This window comes from Priapulus caudatus, unplaced genomic scaffold (assembly GCF_000485595.1).
Source record: "Priapulus caudatus unplaced genomic scaffold, Priapulus_caudatus-5.0.1 Scaffold135, whole genome shotgun sequence".
NCBI lineage: Eukaryota > Metazoa > Priapulida > Priapulimorpha > Priapulimorphida > Priapulidae > Priapulus > Priapulus caudatus.
In genome coordinates, this window is record NW_014577196.1 from 63,570 (window position 1) to 88,610 (window position 25,041).

The window sequence follows — 25,041 nt, forward strand, 5'->3', positions numbered from 1 at the left end:
TTAATTGTCATAACCATAGAAATAATATACCAGTTAGACTCTATACCAATCGTGGCTCTGATAATTATCTTCTAGTCATTCACTAAGCAAGGATAAAATCTAATTATTTAATACCGATTAGTTATTATTCACTACTGATATATATAATTATTATCAGGAGATCAGTGACAAATCGGCCTACAGCTCAGCGCGTCTGGAGTTCGGTGACGTCATTTCTTCCGTAGTTCTAATTTTTCACGCCAGAGGCAGGTCCGTACTCAACAAAAATGGAGTCGATGCATGACAACAAACAATCATTTTCATGCAATATAAAGTGAATATTAATTCAGTTTAAATTGCTAGTGGTCCATTCATTACAAAAATGTTGGTACCAGTGTTTGACTTCAAACTGAAACATCGCATCAATCCTCGCATGGTAACTGTTGGAAAGTATGACGGTATACATCCATGTCTTACTGCGGCAACTACAGGTGGAAAGGTGAGAGAACATTGATTTATGATATGATTTACGTAACCATCCGTGGCGTAGCCAGGACTTTTTTAACAGGGGGGGGGCAAAAACAGCGAACTGCGCAAAATATTGGATGACTTAATATTTTAATGGTTTCTCTGCCTCCCTCTCCACGCCCTACGCTCTCCCACCTCTCAGCTCTGCAATCTTTGACATTTGTTATGGGTGCCATCACAGGCACTTGGAGCGTCTCAATAAAACAAAAAGGTAAATAAACACGAAGTGTATTTACTACCAAAGTCTTAATGTTTCTCTACTCTATTTCGCCTATGATCACCTGTAAATGCCGGTCAAATGCTCATCTGCAACACACAAGTACACCGCACGCTAAACCGACCAGGCTCTCCGACTGTTACACGGCGGAGGAGTGTTAAGCGAGATGGGAACTTGTGGCTAAGTGCACGTTAGCTGCTGCACACTGACACATAAATACTCCTGATAGTGATAAATATATAGACACTATATATTTATGTGTCAGTGTACAGCAGCTAGCGTGCGGCGGCCAGTGTGTGTTTGCAGATGAGCATTTGGAAGGCATTTACAGGAAATTGTTGGCAATAATAGGTGAAAGAGAGTAGAGAAACATTAAGACTTTGGTAGTGAATAGATTTCGTATTTATTTAGCATTATATTTTATTGAAACGCTCCAAGTGCCTGTGGGCGCCATGCAAAGAGGCGATATTTTTGTTCGTTGTTCTCTGCTCTCAAGATAAGTAACTGTTTAGTGGCAGATCCAGGATTCCAAGGAGGGGGTGAAAAACAGGCGGGGCGTATGGGGGTCCTCCCCTATAAAATTTTGAAAATGTAGATCACAGGAGATGGTATTTGAGGCACTTTTGAGTACATGTACAGCTTTCATTCTGACTACGACAATTCTCTTTTTAGTAGAACAATTCTTTTTTTCTTTTTTTCTTTTTAACTTTTGGATCAACAGGTGGACCATGATCCTAACCCTGACTACGCCACTGGTAACCATTGAGTAATGCTTAGTCTTTAAAATTCATGGAACTATACCAAAGTAATATGAGTATCATCATTATTGCTTTGTTGTAGCGTGTTGTTAAAATATCTGTGCAACTAATTGAATAATTAAAATATTACTGTAATTAATTAATCACATAAGTATAAAAGACATTACGCAGCATGCATTGCATGATAACAATGCACTGCGTACGCCAGAAGTTCCATTCAACTTCAAGAAACGGTCTCGCATCATTAACCACATATTCTTGTAACAAGGGGTTTGTAATGAAGTGGGAGAAGTAGGAGACGTTTTGTGTGGGCGGTTAATCTTTCTGTTAAACACTTCTGGCAAGACCATGCATATACGATAGAATAATCCATAAGCCATATAGTATATATGATATAGCCTAGGCATATGTAGTCTCAACTACGTCAGGCTATATACTGTACAGTGTTTTCCCTGCATCGACACGAGCGAGGCGGGCCGCTTCACTCAAATTCTCAGCCGCCACACAGAAATTTGTCCAAAACACTGCCTCGCTGACGAAACTTTTGACAATTTGAAAAAGAGATTCAAGAGTTTCATACAATCTGTCCAGAATAGCTTAGGCCATAATAAAAATATTGTTTGTTTGCCCTCACCCGACCGACCCGCCAAAAAGGGGCTGACTAACAAAATTTTATTGATCTTTTTTATTTTTTTTTAACAAATTGTATCACTGTACATTATATAAATCTGTAGGCAATACATTATATGTACCAACCACACAAGCACACCCGAGCATGTAGACACCACGCTGAATTTGTAAAAAGACCCTCGCCCTCAAAAAAAAGCCCACCTACCTACCCAAACTTTTCAGCCTGGGTCGGGTGAGGGCAAACAAATATTGTAACCTTAGAATGCACCAAATTGCACCATTTTTTCAATAATTTTTCAGGGGAGCAAAGGATTGCTCAGGAAAGGACACGCAAACACACCACATAATAATTTACCACCTCACAGACCTTTCTGGCCAAGGGAAACACTGCTGTACATGTGTGCCATAACTTGTCTCCTGCAGGTTTTCATTCACAACCCTCACAGTCGAACAACAAAAGCAGGTGGTCGCATTGTGTACAGTGGCACAGATCAAGACCTGGTTTTCCTCAACATAAACCAGGCCATCAGTGCAGTGAGTGCAGGTCGATTGGATCCATCGTCAGATGCTGACTGCCTGGTGATTGGAACCCAAACTAATGTGCTGGCGTATGATGTTCAGAATAACTCTGATCTCTTTTATAAAGATGTAAGTGCCATCTTGTATAAGTTACGATAACGCTCACACCTTTTCCACTAGAACAGTGCTCCCGTATTGATTGCACCAGGATGTAGGCTGTAAATATTTATGTATCTTTATATGAATTAGACTGTCACACGATTGAAGAAAGACTCTTACAACCTAACTTTATACACTATGCATATGTTAGTTTGAAATGGTTGTTCTTTATATAACACGTTGTTCAAAATTAAATTAGGTGAAGTGAAAAATTAGAGATATTATTAACCCAAATAAGTGAAAATATAAATTTTTGAAACAGTTTATATATTTCAGTAGCCTGAAACTGCTATAATGGGAAATTGTATTATTCCAATAATTTTATTGTTGTTGGTCAATTCGGAAGTAGTTGCATAGTTATATATGCATTCATCAGGTGTCAGATGGAGTGAACTCCATTGTGCTTGGAATGCTAGGAAACAGGAACACACCTATAGCTATTCTGGGAGGCAACTGCTCTGTACAGGGTTATGACTGGGAAGGAGAGGATGTGTACTGGACGGTTGCTGGTGACAATGTCTGCTCTCTTGCTCTGTGTGACTTCAATTCAGATGGAAAACTTGAGGTAGGATTGGAACATATGGACTGGGTACAAACATTTCTGAAAATGACCGAACATTTCATTAAATGCACACAAATTAAATAACCAAATGTGCCCATTTGAAGTTAATTATTATCATCCAAAGGGAAGTTAAAGTGTCATTTGAATTGATTTTATATAACAGCTAGTAGTTGGGTCAGAAGACTATGACATACGAGTATTTGAAGAGGATGAGCTCATAGCAGAGATGACAGAGACTGAGGTATGGACATCTACATAATCATCACACACTCACTTGTGAAAATGCAATTTGTGTGCGATTACACAGCCTAGTTACTATAGTTTATTGTCAATATCCTTGGGTATATGTCAAGATTTATCATTTAATATATAATATAATGGTTAATCTACTTTAGTACTTTAGTGTAACATAAAGTTTTGGTGTACTATAGAAAGTTGTATTTAGTATTGATAACTATTATTTTATATATAGGTTTTCCACAGCACAGCATTGGCCATATTGCCTGGCAATAGCTGATCTAAAAATGTGTGAGAAATATTTCCCATACAAAATTATATGTAAGCAACTAAGAAGTCAAGGGACCTATCTCTTATCTATGTTTAAACTTGTTCATTTGTTGTTTTAAATACATTTGTGTTCACATTTTTTGCAGGCAGTAACAGCAATTTGTCCAATAATGGGAAGTAGATTTGGATATTCCCTAGCCAATGGGACAGTTGGGGTCTATGATAGGACTGCACGATATTGGCGAATAAAGGTATTGTATTTCTTTAATAGGCCTACAGTGTGGAGTATGTAGTAGTCATGATTGTAATGTATGCAATATATTGATAAATTACGAAAAAATATTGATGAAAACAACCAGACGTAAATCCCTGTTGGTTACTTCTTTTAACCGAACAGAATCTTAAAAATGTATGCTGAATATATGTTAAATGTATCATATATATGCATAATATATGTAAATTTTATCATTACAAACAAACTGCAAAGTGGAATCCTAGTAAAAATGCTAGTGAAAACAGTGTGGAAATATTCCACTTATAATTCAATTAATAGAAATAGCATCTTATTTCACCACTTTACTTCCAGCGTAGAATATATGCACTGCTATGTGTAACTTTATATTGACTTCATTTACTTACAAATCAAAGCATACACCAGGCATACACCAGGCGTACTGCCGTACATGACTCATTTGTTACGAAATGTATTACAGTCTAAGAATCAAGCCATCTGCATTCAGAGTTTTGACTTGGATTCCGATGGTGTTCCGGAACTCATAACTGGATGGAGTAATGGGAAGGTATAGCATTTACATGCATAATTTACAAATTTTGCATGCAATTTGCTAGTTATGTATATATTATCAGAACTACACATTAAATTGGATGATAAACTGTTTTAATGTGTAATCCTGACGTTATGATCTACTAAGATGCATGTGTGCATGCATGCGTGTGTGCGTGTGTGTATTTATATACGTATTGACATTCGTTTCTATAATTCACAGTTTTCTAAAGTGTAATCCACATTTATGATCCCTTCTACTGTGCATATTTTCTGCGCTATAGATTGATGCCAGGAGCGATCGCACGGGCGAGGTCGTGTTTAAAGATACAATGAAGTCAGCCGTAGCGGGATTGGTGACAGCTGACTACAGAATGGATGGGAAAACTGAACTCATCTGTTGCTCTGTAGAAGGAGAAGGTAAATGTTGTGTGTATGTAGTTTATCTGTTATAAAGGTGAACTTATGGGTTAGAACATAAGATATTTGTGATAGAAACTACAACCGATGCTTGTCTCTGCCATACTATTACAATCAATAGTGCTTTCAGTATCTTCTTCATGAACACATCTTTCGTACAGGTTTTTTCACCAGTTATTTTCAAACCATATAAGGATACTATACTAACCTAAGGATACTATACAACCTAATGATACCTATACAAGGTATCCCAAGGAACTAAGGATACCTATACAATCCTATTATAGTTAAACTGATTTGAAAACAGAAGACACAGGTTTGTTATCATATTACAGTCAGAGGGTATTTGCCAGCACCGCCTGAGCTGAAGGGAAACTTGATGGACACCAACACAGACCAGGATATCGTCAGAGAACTTTCTCAGAAGAGGCAGGTAAGAAAATAAATATTCCTATCATATATTGCATTCTTTTTGTCTCCCAATCCTCCTCCTCTCTCTTGGTTTCTTTCCCTGGCTTGCTCTTTCTCTCTCCTCCCTTGCTTCTTCCCTCATTTCCCCTTCTTTCCTCCCTCCCCACCCCCTCTTTCTCTCCTTCCCTCCCTCTCTCCCTCCCTCCATCCCTCCCTCCCTTTCTCCCTCCCTCCATCCCTCCTCCCTCACTCCCTCCCTTCCTCACTCTGACATGTAAGAAAGAAAACCATGTCTGACATTGGAAGATATATCTCGATAATAAGAAGTCAACTGTTAGTGCGTAAGTCAGATCGAAGGACAACCCATATTTTGATGCAATTTTTTTCGAGTTTTACGTAATAAATTATCACTGAAAAACGGGGTGAAGATGTGTATTTTTTGTGTTTCGTGTGTGCCATACTCATCGCAAATTCATTAGCTCCTCATTCTAATGCATCATATGTGGCTGTGTGCATGATAGAGCAGCTAAGGTGCCACACACGTATTATTTAATTTAAAATAAATGTACATTATTCATAAATAAAGTAATATTACCTGCACTAACCTATCTATCTATGATCTGCAGAATCTACTGTTGGAGTTAAAGAATTATGAAGAAAATGCCAAGGCATCTGCTATCCAGAAACCTGCTGGACTGACTGCCATGGATGGTTCTGATGTGGGAATCATACCAGTAAGTATATGAACATGTAAAAACAGATAAGAATACTCAAGTATGCCTGATAGTGCTTAATCTTTTGTGCACGGCTTGCCTTATTTTTATTGTTATTCATATATATTTATGTAAGCAGATTCGGAGAGGGATTATATACACCTCACATGCATTTCTTGAGTGTTTGTGTACTTTCTAATGTTCTGGTGAAACAATCAAAATGATGAAATACCGTTAGAAAGTATAATATTAATAATTATGCACAGCATCACTGTGGAAGAATGATTCTTCAAAATGCACTGAGCACACATTAAAGTGAAAAAACGTGTATTTGTAACTTGCGTATATGGCAGGAGTGATTAACTCCCATGATCCCATCAAATATTTCAAGACAGTGATTTTCAGCTCACCTGATATTTTCAAAAGGCAAACCCTGGCGTATTAAGAACTTAACATTTATCTTGTCTACGCTATATACGCTCGTGTACATTTTTCGTGTTCTCAGGCAAACACGCAGTTGCAGACGACTCTAATCGTTAGGATGGAGTCAGAGGTGGAGCCGACCATGAGTCCGGAACTAACGCAGCAGCTCAGCAAACCCCATATCGAACTCTCCGTGACGACAACTAACAGCTGCATTATTAGAGCTGTGATGATATTCGCCGAAGGAATATTTGAAGGGGAGAGTCATGTTGTGTGAGTATCGCATATTTATGCTGCATCTTTAGTTGTGTATATGAGCTTGTTTCAAGTTTAAAATAACTGCCTAAAGATACGTAACTAAAACAATAGTCATGACATCTACAGAATTTATTGAAAAGTTAGACATTTCTATGATCTAATCTTCGATATCTAAGTTATTCATTTCTCTCATGCAAGCTGTATACGAGATTAAGTAGTATCATGCAGAATGTAAAAAGCAGATTCAGCCATGAGATTGAGATTTTGAGCTAATTAAGTTGCTTAAAGCTGGTAATAGAATGTTTTTGTCATTGAGTATCACTTTCATATTATAGACATCCTCACCAGAGTCGTCTAGCCAACAGCATCGCGATTCCCCTGACTCCACCGAAGGACATGCCTGTTGACCTGCACTTGAAAGCATTCGTTGGAAATAGGACATCGTGAGTACGACAGTAAATTCGTTGGATGATAGTCGCAGCATTTATATGAACCTGTGAGATTATTGTAACATGTGACACAGCATGCCCAGTAGGTGGCGCCAAGTACTTCCCCGATGCCAGTGGCAAACAACAACGTAGCAGCCTGGACTGACAAGCAAGAACTTCGTTGTTCGTATTATATATTAAACGTTGGTTCTTCAATCTTTGGAAATACAACAGAACCGTAAATGTTAATGTATGATAGTGGTTATGATAGAGCTTTCTCTTTCTCCCAGTGTTTCCCCTATAAGGGACTTGTAATTACTGACGATATAAATATTCACAACCTATTATAAGGAGGTATTTTGAAGTTCTCATGAATTACGTCTAGTACGTACTAATTTTGCTGTTTTCTGTGTTTTCATTTATTAGGTCACAGTTTCATGTTTTTGAGCTCTCCAGACAGCTTCCGAAATTCTCTGCATATATGCTGATGGACCAGAAAGTCCCATCCCCAGCTGGATCGGTCACATTTCACCTGAATGATCGTGCACAGAGAGTGAGTATACATGTACATGCATGGAAGTCATAATTCATTGTTGTATTCTCTTGGCAGATAATTCTTCCCTGTTCACGGTAATAAACGGGATAGTATTCGTACCTGTACATGGTAACAGACAGGAAACAATTCTTCCCTGTTCACGGTAATAAACGGGATAGTATTCGTACCTGTACGTGGTAATAGACAGGAAACAATTCTTCCCTGTTCATGGTAATAAACGGGATAGTATTCGTACCTGTACGTGGTAATAAACAGGAAACAATTCTTCCCTGTTCATGGTAATAAACGGGATAGTATTCGTACCTGTACGTGGTAATAAACGGGATAGTATTCGTACCTGTGAACAGACAGGAAACAATTCTTACCTGTATAGGTCATCATGTGATCAACCAAAATTTCTTGCTGAACGAGGATTTGGAGCTTTCCGGGATCCTCCACCTGAACTTTCTATGCATCGCGTGACAGCAGTCCTTGAGAATTTCAATGGAGACAAATGGACAGGTTAGCTAAGCCTACACTAACTGCTTGCTCTCCTATGTGCATCTCATTGTCTATCACGATCTCAATTATTGACTGTGACTGAATGTATAGCAGGATCCTTACGCAAAGATTTAGATCACATAGTCTGCTATCTGCTACACAAACTATTGACATCGGCCATGTAATAACACTGCAACCTGTGAACTAAATTACTATCGACCCCCACTTTCCTTTTTATTAATAAAGCAGTAAACAGTCAACATAGTGTGCATGTTCTTCTTGCGTAGGTTGTGATTGAAACGGACAACATGGAGCTGGCAGGCGATCTCATACAGGATAACTTCGTATCTCAACATTCAAGATCTGCAGACAACTGGCCGAATTTTTGCGGAAAGAGATGGCCAGACTGAAGGAAATTCTTGTTAAAGTATGACATATATACTTACTTAGAGTAATTTATACACTTATGCACTTTTTATATACTTATAGACTTACTACCATTACATATGTGTCGCTGAGAGATATAATCTTTATTGTAGGAAGAGCTAGTAGATGTCATTTTAAGCTAGTAGATAATAAGATAATAATAATGTCAGTAACTCATAGAATATCACCAATTTTCCGCCTAGGTTGACGAGTTCCACTCGGTCAGGCAGAAGTTGACGCTGAGATGGCTGACCACTCTAACATTATCCGCAGCATGGGTCGTCAGAGCTGAGGATGCCAGACTCATGGAGTGACCTGACGTGTAATAGCTCCCTTCGTCAAAATCTCACAGAGCGAATATTGTATCTATTCATTGCGAGACATTGCATTTTTTCTGGGATGAAGCATTCTATTTGAGACTGTTTCTGCAGGCGGTTACGTATCTATAAATTTCGAGATATTTGTTACCTTTCTTATGTCACAAAGCCTTTTATTGGAAAAAGTTTTGCGTGCTAATGTATATGTATATTTGTTTTCGTCTTCGGCACGGCAGGAAAAACATGAGGAAGAACTATATGGAGCTATATAATCTCAACAAGGATCTGATCAGTGGGTATAAGATCAGATGTAACAATCACAGTGAGCTGCTCATGTGTTTTAAAAGTCGTCAACGACAGACTATACAAAGGCCGGTCGCTTGCGAGGTAGGTGCAGCATGCATGCGGTAACTGCAGTGATCAGGTACAGCTGCTTGGTTTTGTCCCCTTCTTTAACCAGCTTTAATGCATTGTGATTTTATTTTTAATGAATTGATTTCAGGCAGTGTAAATTGCATCACTGTGTCTAGAGCTGTTCAGAAACTGGCCTATCAGTTTAGTGTGATTTGTAGTTTTAGCCTATCCACGTTAAATACTGCAATAGGGCATTCTAAAATCATTCTTTGTAATGGCACATGCCAGCATGTACGAGCTGGTTACCTTGATCGGCCTGGCAACAGTATCCAAGCGGCAATGGTTATATCATTATGCACATGTCAATCGTAGTATTTATGCTCTGTCTGTAATCTTTCAGTTGGGAAGTACAAAACACAGGTGATAAGCAGCTGCAGAGGTGCCATAAAAAATAACAACGTCAGCATGCTTTTCAAGGTCATCAGATCTGGTTCTACCTGAGCGCGAACGTCATAGTAGCATAGATGCCTAGCAGTGGTACAGATGTACTGTGATATCACGCGTGTCCACATCCAACCCCTATCATACTGCCGAGGGAAATAAAAGGTAGAATAGTGGTAAAAAATTTATGTTGAGAGTGGGCAAGTAATGCTGATAGGGTCTATGTCCTCCAGGGTACTATCGCGAGGTACCCTGGGTACGGTTCGATATATCGGAAAGTACCTCGGGGTACTATACGATATGTCGCTGCGTACCCTGCATTGTCCACCCATAGAAATAGATAGATAACCTAGAATGCTGATTGTCCATAAAATTGACGCCACGCGAGCGACGCTATGCGCCCCTATCAGAGAACGGGACACTACCGCGGGAAATCCGTGTTTACATTGACTAACTATAGCGATCACCTGCTCTTTCGAATCGCTCCCAAACTTTTAATACAGCACAATTTCTAATATACTTATGCAATATTGTCCTCTTAGGTATTAGGGCCCCTGCAAAACATTTTTTCCATTTGTAAACCTCATGGAATCTATGAATTATGTGTTTAATAATGTGACTAGTCAGACACGGTACTAGAACGTAGCATTCGGCCAAACTGTACTAGACTGCCGCGCTCGACGAGCAGTTCCACTCGCGTTACACTGACACGCGCGTGGAACTGTCGAGCGCGGACCAGTCTAAAGCTGTTCTCGACGGACGCGGGAGTAATTCCACAGAAAAGTACCACGTACCTATTTGAAATCCAACACCACAAATTGACAATTGTTGCAGAAAATATTTCAATTTTACAATCAACTAGAGAAAAAGTTACATACGAAGGAATCTTCTGAAGACAAGCTAAACGTTCGAGACTGATGAAACACACACAAAACAGACACAAATCTATCAGTATCAGGTGTCAGTACATTTTTATTCTTTATTGTAAATATATATATATATACAACCAAAAAGTAACGAATTGTTCAAAGACTATATGGAATTATCACATATCTTGATAACGAACACGATACTACATGCAATTTATTAAAACTACATACAATACATGTGTAAAGATTGATTTGTAATAATAACAACAAATTTGTTGGAAACCTTTACAAAATAAATTATGCCTATAAGGTCTATCCCTAGTCTGTGTCACTACCTGTAACAGTTCAATCTGAGTTATAATATAGTTACTATATTGCATATTAAAAAATAGTATAGGTTAGTGTAATATAATTGTTCATTGTATTAACTTTTATTCCGATATAAGATCAAAACCATAAGTGTTTAAGCCGGGCTTATGTCGGCCTTGCGACGCGACGCGATTGCCTTGCGACTGATTTTCTGCAACTGGTTGCAAGTCGCAGCGACGATCGCGACGCAGAGAAAGTTCGACCTAAGCACCCCTGCGACTGCCAGCGACGGGTCTGCGACTGTTTGCGACTGGAAAATTGTCAGTCGCAACGCGATCGCAGTGAGTCGCACATGTTCTACTCTACTATGTTCTATGACGCGCGACTGGTTCGACCGGTCGCAAGCATTGTTTTCATGGTTACTACCCGACATAAGCTGCCTTGCGATCGCTGCGACGAGATTCGAATGCATAATAAACAATGCACGTGAATAAAACAATCAGTGCCATACATGTCATGTACACAACATGCACCACAGCCAACAAATCATGTAAACTCATTTAGTTGCGCGATCAATAGGCGATCGTCACTTCTACTGGCTGCGACTGGTCGCAGGCAGTCGCCGTCAGTCACGTCGCAGTCGACCTAAGCACTGCAGTCGCAGTGATTGCAGTGCGTCGCGTCGCGTCGCAAGCATTCGCAACCCGACATAAGCCCGGCTTTAGAGACCACATGAAAAAGCTATCATTGAGAATTAAAAAGTGACCTGATAATGTCACTTATCACAGAATTTTATATATTTCTGTCACATGCAATCTACCAATCGGCCCGGTTTTACAGGGTTTGCTGGCCGGTTTATCAGCTAGAGCTAGTTGGGATGCTAGAGTTCGATAAGATTGCACATGCCCGGTTCTAAAAGATTTGTAAGCGTACATGTTTGGGCCTTTCTGATCATCTCTGACTGTCGGTGAAATTGGTAAAGTAGAGGTTAGGTTTTAGGTTAGTTACTTGTATGTACCATATTTAGATTAGTCTAGAACACTTTCGTCTAAGAGTAAAACTGGAAAATTGCGTGAGTGTATCGATTACTTCGTTATTAATAAGCGTAAGAATGCACAACACAATCTCGAGATTGCCGTGCAGTCTGCCGATCGGTAGATTGCACTGCGCGATCTTAAGAATGTGCCGCGCAATCTTAAGATTGCATAGATCGGAAGAGTGCGCGCAACACTTTGTTCACAATCACATGCTTATAATCTCATGTTAGCACTAGCAGTGAACAAAACTTTAGTTGTTATAGATCTTCTTCATTTTGCATGACAGGGTCTATTTGAACCAGAAACTGCTACGCCATCACTCAGTGTGAAACTAGACCATGCCTATGCCTTTGATACCATCCAGGGTGCACAAATGTTGAAGCACAAGCTAGTTTTTGCAAACACAAAGATCAGTTCATTATAGAAGAAGCTTAAACTGCAATGCTGCAAAGTACAGTGAAAGCAATCTCAGATCACTAGTCAAAGAACTGCTCACAAGCCTAAAAAAACAAATATACTATCTGAGGAGTGTGAAGAAAATATAGAGCTCTGGCTTTTCTGAGTTTATTTTATCTATCATATAAAATATGACAAAAATGTCTCCCGCCGACACACGCCCGACACCTCTCGTCTTCTCGCTACGGCGACACGCTCCACGTAGCAACACGTCTCTCCTGACGACACACGCCGGACACCTCTCGTTGTCTCACTATGGCGACACACGCTCCACGTAGCAACACGTCTTTCCCGACGGTATTGGTTACAATGGCTGTCGGTGTAAATAGACATTGGAAAGTTCCTCTTGGTTATTTCCTTAGCCACGGCAGTTTAAACGGTGTCACCCAAGCTGTCCTGATAAAGCAATGTATGGAAAAGCTCCATGGTATTGACGTGATGGCGATTGCATTGACATCCGATGGATCGCAGGTGAACCAGACAACTGCAAAAATGTTAAGAGCATCCACAGATCCAGACAGGTTGAGAAGCACTTTCCCTCATCCATGTGACAGAACCAGCGTCTCTCTCATCTTTGATGTGTGCCGCATGTTGAAGTTGATGCGGAATCTTTTCGGTCAGTACAAGGTTCTCAGAACTGTGGATGGAAACGTGAATTGCTTTAGAATTATTATATTTATCAATTCTATTAAATTTAATTATCTGCTAGTCTGTCAGTCGAGCCTCAAATGTTTTTAGATTTGGTGAACATACAGTGTTTCGCTTAGGTTTTCCATGGTTGTACTATACAGTATACAATTACTGAATGAGTATTTCCTCATGCCTCTATTGACCTATGCACACACAGTTTATATTTGTGGCATTGTGTGCTGTGGACTCTACGTTGTAGATCTAAGAAGACATCTATGGGTTGTAGCTATTGAACATTGAACATCTTGTATGTTCTATCTTGGAGTAATCATTCTGAATCATCAGAATGATTACTCCAACGTTCTATCATGTCGCTGCGGAGACGTCTATAAGTATAAGCTGAAGTCGGGAGGTGTAAACGTTTTAGTCTCTCCTCGTAAGGTACATCTTTAATAGATTATATTGTTATAAGTTATAACATATAGATCTATATCAGTATATGTTACCATTACCTGTAAATATTACATTTTTAACCGAACGTTGTATTGATGCAAATGACACGGTAAAACTAATACGAGTACTTTATAGACCATCCATAACAAAATGTTATGTTATTTTAAAGGACCACAATGGAAATAAGTGTGCTAGTCACGCTTTTTGTGTTTTCATCCTCGATAATTATCTAGCTGCATATTGTTTAAATTTATGCTCTTATCGTTGTAATGTAAGCTTTGTTAATTATCGAAATAAACAATCTATCTATCTATCCTCATACCGAGTTGTGTTCTACGGCGTACTACCAACTACGGAAATGAAATCTGTTTCAGTGTTTGCAGGTTATGTGACATTATCTATAAATATAATATAATTATTCTCTAGTCTATGCAATGTCTTTGATCAGTTACTTACTAACCTTTATTGTTACTGAGTTACTATAAGTTATAACCAGGAGCGTAGCTGACCCATTTTTCCTGTGAGGGGGTTGAAGCAAATACAGTCTTTCGGTATACTGTATGTATTACTATTAGTATTACTAGTGACAGTGTACTATTACGTTGTAATAGTATACGGTACGATTCGATTTTTGGATGTATAATTTAATAAACCACGCTTGACACAAGCCAACTATTGATCTAAGGCAACTTACCTTAGCCAAGCGATGATTATCATAAAATTATATAGCTCCAAGAAACGGTCTTGCTAGGGTCAGAAGACCGTATAGACAGACTGTAGATCAGATCAGTCGCACAGTACCGCACAGCCTCGGCGGGCTAGAGCCTAGTCATACAGCAAACGTTTCAGCTCCACTTTGCTATCGACATTTCTTCCTCGCAGTCGTAGTTGTTCATATAATACCTCCGAATTACTTCATACCGACTATTCATATACACAAAATTTGTTTCTTTTCGCTTATGTACATCGTTTTGTGTTTATAAAACTAATTTTAATACCAGAAACGAGAAATTTGCCATAGACCGCCATGCTGTGATTTACAATAGCCTCCCGCACTGTGAGGGCGCTGTCATCGCTTGCTCTGGCGTCATTTGTTAAGTACAGGGAGATGGGCGAATCAGCATTCTAGGTTATCTATCTATTTCTATGGTCCCACCGTACCCTGACTTTATGCTCCTGTTCCTGTATGCCTCTGGAAATTGTATGTATCACCGTGTAATTATGCAACATGCAGGTTGATAGCACTGTTGTGCCTTGGGTGTGTACATTTGGAAAGATTTCTCTCAGATCATGAATATTTGAATGATATGAAAATGAATATGAAAATGAAAATATGAATATATGAAAAAGGAAAAGAAAAATATAGTCAAACATAGCATACATTTTTTATTGGATTGCGATGTTTTGAGGTTTCTTCTATGTGATGTGGTAACTTGACAGGTGTATGTATTACGACATCAGTTGGCTGAAAGTCCGGGTACGGTGGGACAATGCAGGGTACGCAGCGACATATCGTATAGTACCCCGAGGTACTTTCCGATATATCGAACCGTACCCAGGGTACCCTCCGATAGTACCCTCGGGGACATAGACCCTATCAGCGCAAGTAATGTGTTATGCTGAAAGTGACACTTTACACAACATCTTAAGAGCTGATGGATGTTCTTCAGAGGGGGTTTACCAACCTGAACATTTCAATAGAGCATTAAAGAGGAAGATAATGGCACTACTACAGAAGCACTCGTTCATTGTAAATTATTATACCCCCATGAATAAGATGATGTCCATCGAAGCCACAGGTACTTGTCTGACCACCTTACTTTTTTCAACGTACTCTTGCAATTCTACTTGGCCAGTGTAATATTATTACACCTAGCATCATGATCAGTATTGTTGGTGAGATTTTTTGCTCCGAAAGCTCCCGGCTACTATTTTCAAGTTCAAGCAAGTTTTGCCAAAAAAATTCTAGCATTTCAATATACATTATTTAGGTCTCTAGATATATTATTGTTGTATCAAGTTATATATAAGGTAATGAAATTCGTCCAAGGAACATTTAGGTATCTAAGTGTTTTTAGGGAACCACTGCAGGGGGCAGTTTAGCCTACGGGTTGATACACTGCCCCCTGTGGCTATTGTAATTGATTAGAGCATCAAAGCCTAGAGGTACAGCAGTGTATATATCTTTACTAGTGACATATTTGTGTATTGTCACCACTCATTTAACATTCCGTCCATTTCTATTTATTTGTTATATGTCTGCGATGTGTTCTCATTGTGTAAAAATTATCGCCCGAAAGTTTAGTTAAGACAAATAAAGGAGATCGATCTTTTTGAATTTAGTCAATAATTGCGTTTGTCTTAATTTACACAAACGTGTTTACTGTGTATTCAAATTTTATTCATACTATGCTTACACGCGCGTCACACTTGGTAAGTCGATAAATAGAGCAAAGAAGTCTGGTGGGGAACGTTGGTGGGAAAGGTTGGCAAAAAGATAGCGGGTGGAAGGGTGTTCTATCAGATAAGTTGGTAGCTGCACCTTTCAGGTCTTTCTTTCGACCAGTAACGTCATGTGAGTCACGCGAATAGTCACCAGTTTCACAGGTGGAAAATTAATTAATTATAGCTATTATACTATAGTATTCTGGTTTTCATTATGACAATCAGCGTCCAACTGTCTAGGTCTGTAAAAGCCAGCAACAAGGGGAGGGTAGAGGATGGGGATTGAAATGGCAAAGAGATGGAGGGAATGTGAGGGGAGGTGGTAGAGGAGGGAGAGAGAGTACCAGAGATAGCGGTAGAAAGAAGGTAAAAGATAAGAGCGAATAAGAAGATAGATGAGGGTGAGACGATCGAGGAGAGGTTCGTGGAGGACGAAGGAAATTGGTTGGAAATGGAGAGGAGGTAGATGAGGTAAGAAGTTGGGCGAGTTTGAGAAGAATGAAGTTATGACTGATTGTCCAATAAAATTGACCGCCAGCGAGCGCGCTTAGCGGCCCCTATCAGAGAACGGGAGGCACTACCGCGGGAAATCCGTGTTTACATTGACTAACTATAGCGATCACCTGCTCTTTCGAATCGCTCCCAAACTTTTAATACAGCACAATTTCTAATATACTTATGCAATATTGTCCTCTTAGGTATTAGGGCCCCTGGCAAAACATTTTTTCCATTTGTAACCTCATGAATCTATGAATTATTGTATAATGTTGGACTAGTCAGACACGGTACTAGAACAGTAGCATTCGGCCAAACTGTCCTAGACTGGTCCGCGCTCGACAGTTCCACTCGCGTTACACTGACACGCGCGTGGAACTGTCGAGCGCGGACCAGTCTAAAGCTGTTCTCGACGGACGCGGGAGTAATTCCACAGAAAAGTACCACGTACCTATTTGAAATCCAACACCACAAATTGACAATTGTTGCAGAAAATATTTCAATTTTACAATCAACTAGAGAAAAAGTTACATACGAAGGAATCTTCTGAAGACAAGCTAAACGTTCGAGACTGATGAAACACACACAAAACAGACACAAATCTATCAGTATCAGGTGTCAGTACATTTTTATTCTTTATTGTAAATATATATATATATACAACCAAAAAGTAACGAATTGTTCAAAGACTATATGGAATTATCACATATCTTGATAACGAACACGATACTACATGCAATTTATTAAAACTACATACAATACATGTGTAAAGATTGATTTGTAATAATAACAACAAATTTGTTGGAAACCTTTACAAAATAAATGATGCCTAAGGTCTATCCCTAGTCTGTCACTACCTGTAACAGTTCAATCTGAGTTATAATATAGTTACTATATTGCATATTAAAAAATAGTATAGGTTAGTGTAATATAATTGTTCATTGTATTAACTTTTATTCCGATATAAGATCAAAACCATAAGTGTTAAGCCGGGCTTATGTCGGCCTTGCGGACGCGACGCGATTGCCTTGCGACTGATTTTCTGCAACTGGTTGCAAGTCGCAGCGACGATCGCGACGCAGAGAAAGTTCGACCTAAGCACCCCTGCGACTGCCAGCGACGGGTCTGCGACTGCTTGCGACTGGAAAATTGTCAGTCGCAACGCGATCGCAGTGAGTCGCACATGTTCTACTCTACTATGTTCTATGACGCGCGACTGGTTCGACAGCGCAAGCATTGTTTTCATGGTTACTACCCGACATAAGCTGCCTTGCGATCGCTGCGACGAGATTCGAATGCATAATAAACAATGCACGTGAATAAAACAATCAGTGCATACAGTCATGTACACAACATGCACACAGCAACAAATCATGTAAACTCATTTAGTTGCGCGATCAATAGGCGATCGTCACTTCTACTGGCTGCGACTGGTCGCAGGCAGTCGCCGTCAGTCACGTCGCAGTCGACCTAAGCACTGCAGTCGCAGTGATTGCAGTGCGTCGCGTCGCGTCGCAAGCATTCGCAACCCGACATAAGCCCGGCTTTAGAGACCACATGAAAAAGCTATCATTGAGAATTAAAAAGATGACCATGATAATGTCACTTATCACAGAATTTTATATATTTCTGTCACATGCAATCTACCATCGGCCCGGTTTTACAGGGTTTGCTGGCCGGTTTATCAGCTAGAGCTAGTTGGGATGCTAGAGTTCGATAAGATTGCACATGCCCGGTTCTAAAAGATTTGTAAGCGTACATGTTTGGGCCTTTCTGATCATCTCTGACATGTCGGTGAAATTGGTAAAGTAGAGGTTAGGTTTTAGGTTAGTACTTGTATGTACCATATTTAGATTAGTCTAGAACACTTTCGTCTAAGAGTAAAACTGGAAAATTGCGTGAGTGTATCGATTACTTCGTTATTAATAAGCGTAAGAATGCACAACACAATCTCGAGATTGCCGTGCAGTCTGCCGATCGGTAGATTGCACTGCGCGATCTTAAGATGTGCTGCGCAATCTTAAGATTGCATAGATCGGAAGAGTGCGCGCAACACTTTGTTCACAATCACATGCTTATAATCTCATGTTAGCACTAGCAGTGAACAAAACTTTAGTTGTTATAGATCTTCTGTCATTTTGCATGAACAGTCTATTTGAACCAGAAACTGCTACGCCATCACTCAGTGTGAAACTAGACCATGCCTATGCCTTTGATACCATCCAGGGTGCACACAAATGTTGAAGCACAAAGCTAGTTTTTGCAAACACAAAGATCAGTTCATTATAGAAGAAGCTTAAACTGCAATGCTGCAAAGTACAGTGAAAGCAATCTCAGATCACTAGTCAAAGAACTGCTCACAAGCCTAAAAAAACAAATATACTATCTGAGGAGTGTGAAGAAAATATAGAGCTCTGGCTTTTCTGAGTTTATTTTATCTATCATATAAAATATGACAAAAATGTCTCCCGCCGACACACGCCCGACACCTCTCGTCTTCTCGCTACGGAGACACGTCTCACGTAGCAACACGTCTCTCCTGACGACACACGCCGGACACCTCTCGTTTGTCCACTATGGCGACACACGCTCCACGTAGCAACACGTCTTTCCCGACGGTATTGGTTACAGGGCTGTCGGCTGTAAATAGACATTGGAAAGTTCCTCTTGGTTATTTCCTTAGCCACGGCAGTTTAAACGGTGTCACCCAAGCTGTCCTGATAAAGCAATGTATGGAAAAGCTCCATGGTATTGACGTGATGGCGATTGCATTGACATCCGATGGATCGCAGTGTAACCAGACAACTGCAAAAATGTTAAGAGCATCCACAGATCCAGACAGGTTGAGAAGCACTTTCCTCATCCATGTGACAGAACAGCGTCTCTCTCATCTTTGATGTGTGCCGACTGTTGAAGTTGATGCGGAATCTTTTTCGGTCAGTACAAGGTTCTCGAAACTGTGGATGGAAACGTGAAGCTTTAGAATTATTATATTTATCAATTCTATTAAATTTATTATCTGCTGTCTGTCCGGTCGAGCCTCAAATGTTTTTAGGTTTGGTGAACATACAGTGTTTCGCTTAGGTTTTCCATGGTTGCGTACTATACAGTTATACGATTACTGAATGAGATTTTCCTCATGCCTCTATTGACCTATGCATCACAGTTCAATTTGTGCATTGTGTGCTGTGGACTCTACGTTGTAGATCTAAGAAGACATCTATGGTGGGTTGTAGCTATTGAACATTAAACATCTTGTATGTTCTATCTTGGAGTAATCATTCTGAATCATCAGAATGATTACTCCAACGTTCTATCATGTCGCTGCGGGGAACGTCTATAAGTATAAGCTGAAGTCGGAGGTGTAAACGTTTTAGTCTCTCCTCGTAAGGTACATCGTTATAATGTTGTTATAAGATTATAACATATAGATCTATATCAGTATATGTTACCATTACCTGTAAATATTATCTTTTTAAACGAACGTTGTATTGATGCAAATGACACGCTAAAACTAAACGAGTACTTTATAAGACCATCCATAACAAAATGTTATGTTATTTAAAGGACCACAAAGGAAATAAGTGTGTAGTCACGCTTTTGTGTGTTTCATCCTCGATAATTCTAGCTGCATATTGTTTAAATTTATGCTCTTATCGTTGTAATGTTAAGCTTTGTTCATTATTTCGAAATAAACAATCTATTATCTACCTCATACCGAGTTGTGTTCTACGGGTACTACCAACTACGGAAATGAAATCTGTTTTAGGGTTTGCAGGTTATGTGACATTCTATATATATAATATAATTATTCTCTAGTCTATGCAATGTCTTTGATCAGTTACTTACTAACCTTTATTGTTACTGAGTCTATAAGTTATAACCAGGAGCGTAGCTGGACCCTTTTTCCTGTGAGGGGGTTGAAGCAAATACAGTCTTTCGGTATACTGTATGTATTACTATTACTAGTATTAGTATTACTAGTGACAGTGTACTATTACGTTGTAATAGTATACGGTACGATTCGATTTTGGATGTATAATTAAATAACCACGCTTGACACAAGCCAACATTGACTCTAAGGCAACTTACCTTAGCCAAGCGATGATTATCATAAAATTATATAGCTCCAAGAAAACGTCTTTGCTAGGGTCAGAAGACCGTATAGACAGACTGTAGATCAGATCCAGTCGCACAGTACCGCACAGCCTCGCCGGGCTAGAGCCTAGTCATACAGCAAACGTTTTCAGCTCCACTTTGCTATCGACATTTCTCCTCGCAGTCGTAGTTGTATATATAATACCTCCGAATTACTTCATACCGACTATTCATATACACACAAATTTGATTTCTTCGCTTATGTACATCGTTTTGTGTTATAAAACTAATTTTAATACCAGAAACGAGAAATTTGACCTAGACCGCCATGCTGTGATTTTACAATAGCCTCCCGCACTGTGAGGCGCTGTCATCGCTTGCCTGGCGTCATTTGTTAAGTACAGGGAGATGGGCGAATCAGCATTCTAGGTTATCTATCTATTTCTATGGTCCCACCGTACCCTGACTTTATGCTCCTGTTCCTGTATCGCTCTGGAAATTGTATGTATCACCGTGTAATTATGCAACATGCAGGTTGATAGCACTGTTGTGCCGTTGGTGGTGTACATTTGGAAAGATTTCTCTCAGATCATGAATATTTGAATGATATGAAAATGAATATGGAATGGAAATAGAATATATGAAAAAGGAAAAAGAAAAATATAGTCAAACATAGCATACTTTTATTGGATTGCGATGTTTTGAGGTTTCTTCTATGTGATGTGGTAACTTGACAGAGTGTATGTATTACGACATCAGTTGGCTGAAAGTCCGGTACGGTGGGACAATGCAGGGTACGCACGCGACATATCGTATAGTACCCCGAGGTACTTTCCGATATATCGAACCGTACCCAGGGTACCCTCCGATAGTACCCTGGGGGACATAGACCTATCAGCGCAAGTAATGTGTTATGCTGAAAGGGGACTTTACACAACATCTTAAGAGCTGATGGATGTTCTTCAGAGGGGGTTTACCAACCTGAACATTTCAATAGAGCATTAAAGAGGAAGGTAAATGGCACTACTACAGAAGCCATCGTTCATTGATTATTATACCCCATGAATTAAATGATGGTCCATCGAAGCCACAGGTACTTGTCTGACCACTTATTTTTTCAACGTACTCTTGCAATATCTACTTGGCCAGTGTATATTATTACACCTAGCATCGGTAATAAACGGGATAGTATTCGTACCTGTACGTGGTAATAAACGGGATAGTATTCGTACCTGTACGTGGTAACAGACAGGAAACAATTCTTACCTGTATAGGTCATCATGTGGATCAACCAAAATTTCTTGCTGAACGAGGATTTGGAGCTTTCGGGATCCCTCCACCTGAACTTTCTATGCATCCGTGACAGCAGTCCTCTGAGAATTTCAATGGAGACAAATGGACAGGTTAGCTAGCCTACACTAACTGCTTGCTCTCCTATGTGCATCTCATTGTCTATCACGATCTCAATGATTGACTGTGACTGAATGTATAGCAGGATCTATATTAATGGTAAATGATCCTGACGCAAAGATTTAGATCACATAGTCTGCTATCTGCTACACAAACTATTGACATCGCCATGTAATAACATTGCAACCGTTAACTAAATTACTATCGCCCCCACTTTCATTTTTATTAAATAAAGCAGTAACAGTCAACATAGTGTGCATGTTCTTCTTTGCGTAGGTTGTGATTGAAACGGACAACATGGAGCTGGCAGGGGATCTCATACAGGGAATAACTTCGTATCTCAACATTCAAGATCTGCAGACAACTGCCGAATTTTCGGAAGAGATGGCCAGACTGAAGGAAATTCTTGTTAAAGTATGACATATATACTTACTTAGAGTAATTTATACACTTATACACTTTTTATATACTTATAGACTTACTACCATTACATATGTGTCGCTGAAAGATATAATCTTTATTGTAGGAAGAGCTAGTAGATGTCATTTTAAGCTAGTAGATAATAAGATAATAATAATGTCAGTAACTCATAGATATCACCAATTTTCCGCCTTAGGTTGACGAGTTCCACTCGGTCAGGCAGAAGTTGACCGCTGAGATGGCTGACCACTCTAACATTATCCGCAGCATGGTGGTCAGAGCTGAGGATGCCAGACTCATGGGTGACCTGTACGTGTAATAGCTCCCTTCGTCAAAAATCTCACAGAGCGAATATATGTATCTATTCATTGCGAGACATTGCATTTTTTCTGGGATGAAGCATTCTATTTGAGACTGTTTCTGCAGGCGGTTACGTATCTATAAATTTCGAGATATTTGTTACCTTTCTTATGTCACAAAGCCTTCTATTGGAAAAAGTTTGCGTGTTAATGTATATGTATATTTGTTTCCGTCTTCGCACGGCAGGAAAAACATGAGGAAGAACTATATGGAGCTATATAATCTCAACAAGGATCTGATCAGTGGGTATAAGATCAGATGTAACAATCACAGTGAGCTGCTCATGTGTTTAAAAGTCGTCAACCAGACTATACAAAAGGCCGGTCGCTTGCGAGGTAGGTGGCAGCACGCATGCGGTAACTGCAGTGATCAGGTACAAGCTGCTTGGTTTTGTCCCCTTCTTTAACCAGCTTTAATGCATTGTGATTTTATTTTTAATGAATTGATTTCAGGCAGTGTAAATTGCATCACTGTGTCCATAGAGCTGTTCAGAAACTGGCCTATCAGTTTAGTGTGATTTGTAGTTTTAGCCTATCCACGTTAAATACTGCAATAGGGCATTCTAAAATCAATTCTTTGTAATGGCACATGCCAGCATGTACGAGCTGGGTTACCTTGATCGGCCTGGCAACAGTATCCAAGCGGCAATGGTTATATCATTAAAGCACATGTCAATCGTAGTATTTATGCTCTGTCTGTAATCTTTCAGTTGGGAAGTACAAAACACAGGTGATAAGCAGCTGCAGAGGTGCCATAAAAAATAACAACGTCAGCATGCTTTTCAAGGTCATCAGATCTGGTTCTACCTGAGCCGAACGTCATAGTAGCATAGATGCCTAGCAGTGGTACAGATGTACTGTGATGTCACGCGGTGTCCACATCCAACCCCTATCATACTGCCGAGGGAAATAAAAGGTAGAATAGTGGTAAAAAATTTATGTTGAGAGTGGGCAAGTAATGCTGATAGGGTCTATGTCCTCCAGGGTACTATCGGAGGGTACCCTGGGTACGGTTCGATATATCGGAAAGTACCTCGGGGTACTATACGATATGTCGCTGCGTACCCTGCATTGTCCCACCGTACCCTGACTTTATGCTCCTGTTCCTGTATGCAGGGTTGAAAATAACTCGCCGACAGGGTGTCGCACGGCTTTTTCGTTACGATCTAAGCACCGGATCATGAAAATAAAACATCCGGTGATCGACTGGCATTCAGCCAAAAAAAAAAAAAAAATAAAAAATAAAAAAAAAATAAAGATATTTCAAGTCTGCAAAGCAAAGCATGTGGATTGTCATTTTAAGGTGAACTGGAAATGAGGTTTTCCAATTTAATGGGCACATGTTGACTAAAACATTTCACTATTCTTGTCATCAAGTCTATGGGCACGTAGATCTGTAAGGGTTGAAGAAGACTATGGCCGATTGTTGCCTCTTGATGATATCATGGCCATCCACAGGACAGTTTTTGGCGAGCGGCATCTGTAACCACACTGGACAAACGTATGCTAGAAAGCAGTAGACCACATTACACTCTATGCACAGAAAAGGATCAGTGATGAAACGTGCCGTCAAAAGGAAAACATGGCGACAGACATATCGGCAGCACAACCCAAAGAACGCAGAACTTGTTGCTGTTGCGTGATCTGTGGCTGGTCTTTGCCGTCTACTAGTGCTGAGAGTGGTGAGAGAGGTTTCTCTCAAATGAGAGAATACAGTCTGGATTGGAGAAGCAGACTAAATCAGGATCCAACTTAAATGCAGCTGATGAGAATTTCTGGATTCTCTGCAGGTAGGGTGCTTTTGATCCGTCTAATGCCGAGTGGCACTGTGGGAAGAGCAGAGAGGAAGACGCAAGGCTTTGTCAAACCGTATTGGGCCTCATCTTTCACTTAAACCTGCACTGCTTGAAGATGATTGATTGAACCAGACAGCCGAAAGATTACGTAATGACGATGGACTGCATATTAATTATTATAGAATGTCTGTGCAACCACTCAGACTCAGACTGAGAAGAGAGTAAAGAATAAATCAAATCCTAATTTCCTGACTTGCTGCTGTTTTTTTTCTATCTTTGTTTGCCTGGTACTGTATCACGCTGTAAAAACAGGAACATGGATTGCAATGTATCAAATAATTTATAACGTATGCGTTTCCGGCAGGATCACAAAATGTTTGCACGGATCACAATA

At 39.8% G+C, this 25,041-nt stretch overlaps 1 protein-coding gene and 1 long non-coding RNA gene across 3 annotated transcripts; one reads left to right on the forward strand and one right to left on the reverse strand.

The window, feature by feature from the left end:
• Nucleotides 1-267: 267 nt before the first annotated feature.
• Nucleotides 268-23,959, forward strand: LOC106805975 (Bardet-Biedl syndrome 2 protein homolog). Of its 2 annotated transcripts, XM_014807786.1 has the most exons (17): nt 268-478; nt 2,536-2,760; nt 3,167-3,355; nt 3,516-3,593; nt 4,006-4,110; nt 4,573-4,659; nt 4,928-5,063; nt 5,399-5,496; nt 6,101-6,208; nt 6,693-6,883; nt 7,204-7,311; nt 7,723-7,849; nt 21,937-22,065; nt 22,349-22,486; nt 22,689-22,801; nt 23,039-23,187; nt 23,562-23,959. In XM_014807786.1, the coding sequence occupies exons 1-17, from the start codon at nt 362-364 to the stop codon at nt 23,660-23,662; spliced, it is 2,199 nt and encodes a 732-aa protein (XP_014663272.1). In that variant the 5' UTR covers nt 268-361; the 3' UTR covers nt 23,663-23,959. The 2 variants fall into 2 exon arrangements, with proteins under 2 accessions (XP_014663272.1, XP_014663273.1); XM_014807787.1 differs by lacking the exon at nt 3,516-3,593.
• Nucleotides 12,485-14,867, reverse strand: LOC106805976. Its single transcript, XR_001393483.1, has 2 exons — nt 14,319-14,867; nt 12,485-13,178 (listed from the first exon to the last, which is right to left on the reverse strand). It is a non-coding gene; the product is annotated as an uncharacterized LOC106805976 (long non-coding RNA).
• Nucleotides 23,960-25,041: the final 1,082 nt, after the last annotated feature.

Bases quoted from the DNA above. Each gene is read 5' to 3' on its own strand.
- LOC106805975 (XM_014807786.1), top strand. From the start codon at position 362: ATGTTGGTACCAGTGTTTGACTTCAAACTGAAACATCGCATCAATCCT. The intron at 2,761-3,166 runs GTAAGTGCCATC...TGCATTCATCAG, and splicing joins CTGATCTCTTTTATAAAGAT to GTGTCAGATGGAGTGAACTC. The intron at 7,312-7,722 runs GTGAGTACGACA...TTCATTTATTAG, and splicing joins TTCGTTGGAAATAGGACATC to GTCACAGTTTCATGTTTTTG.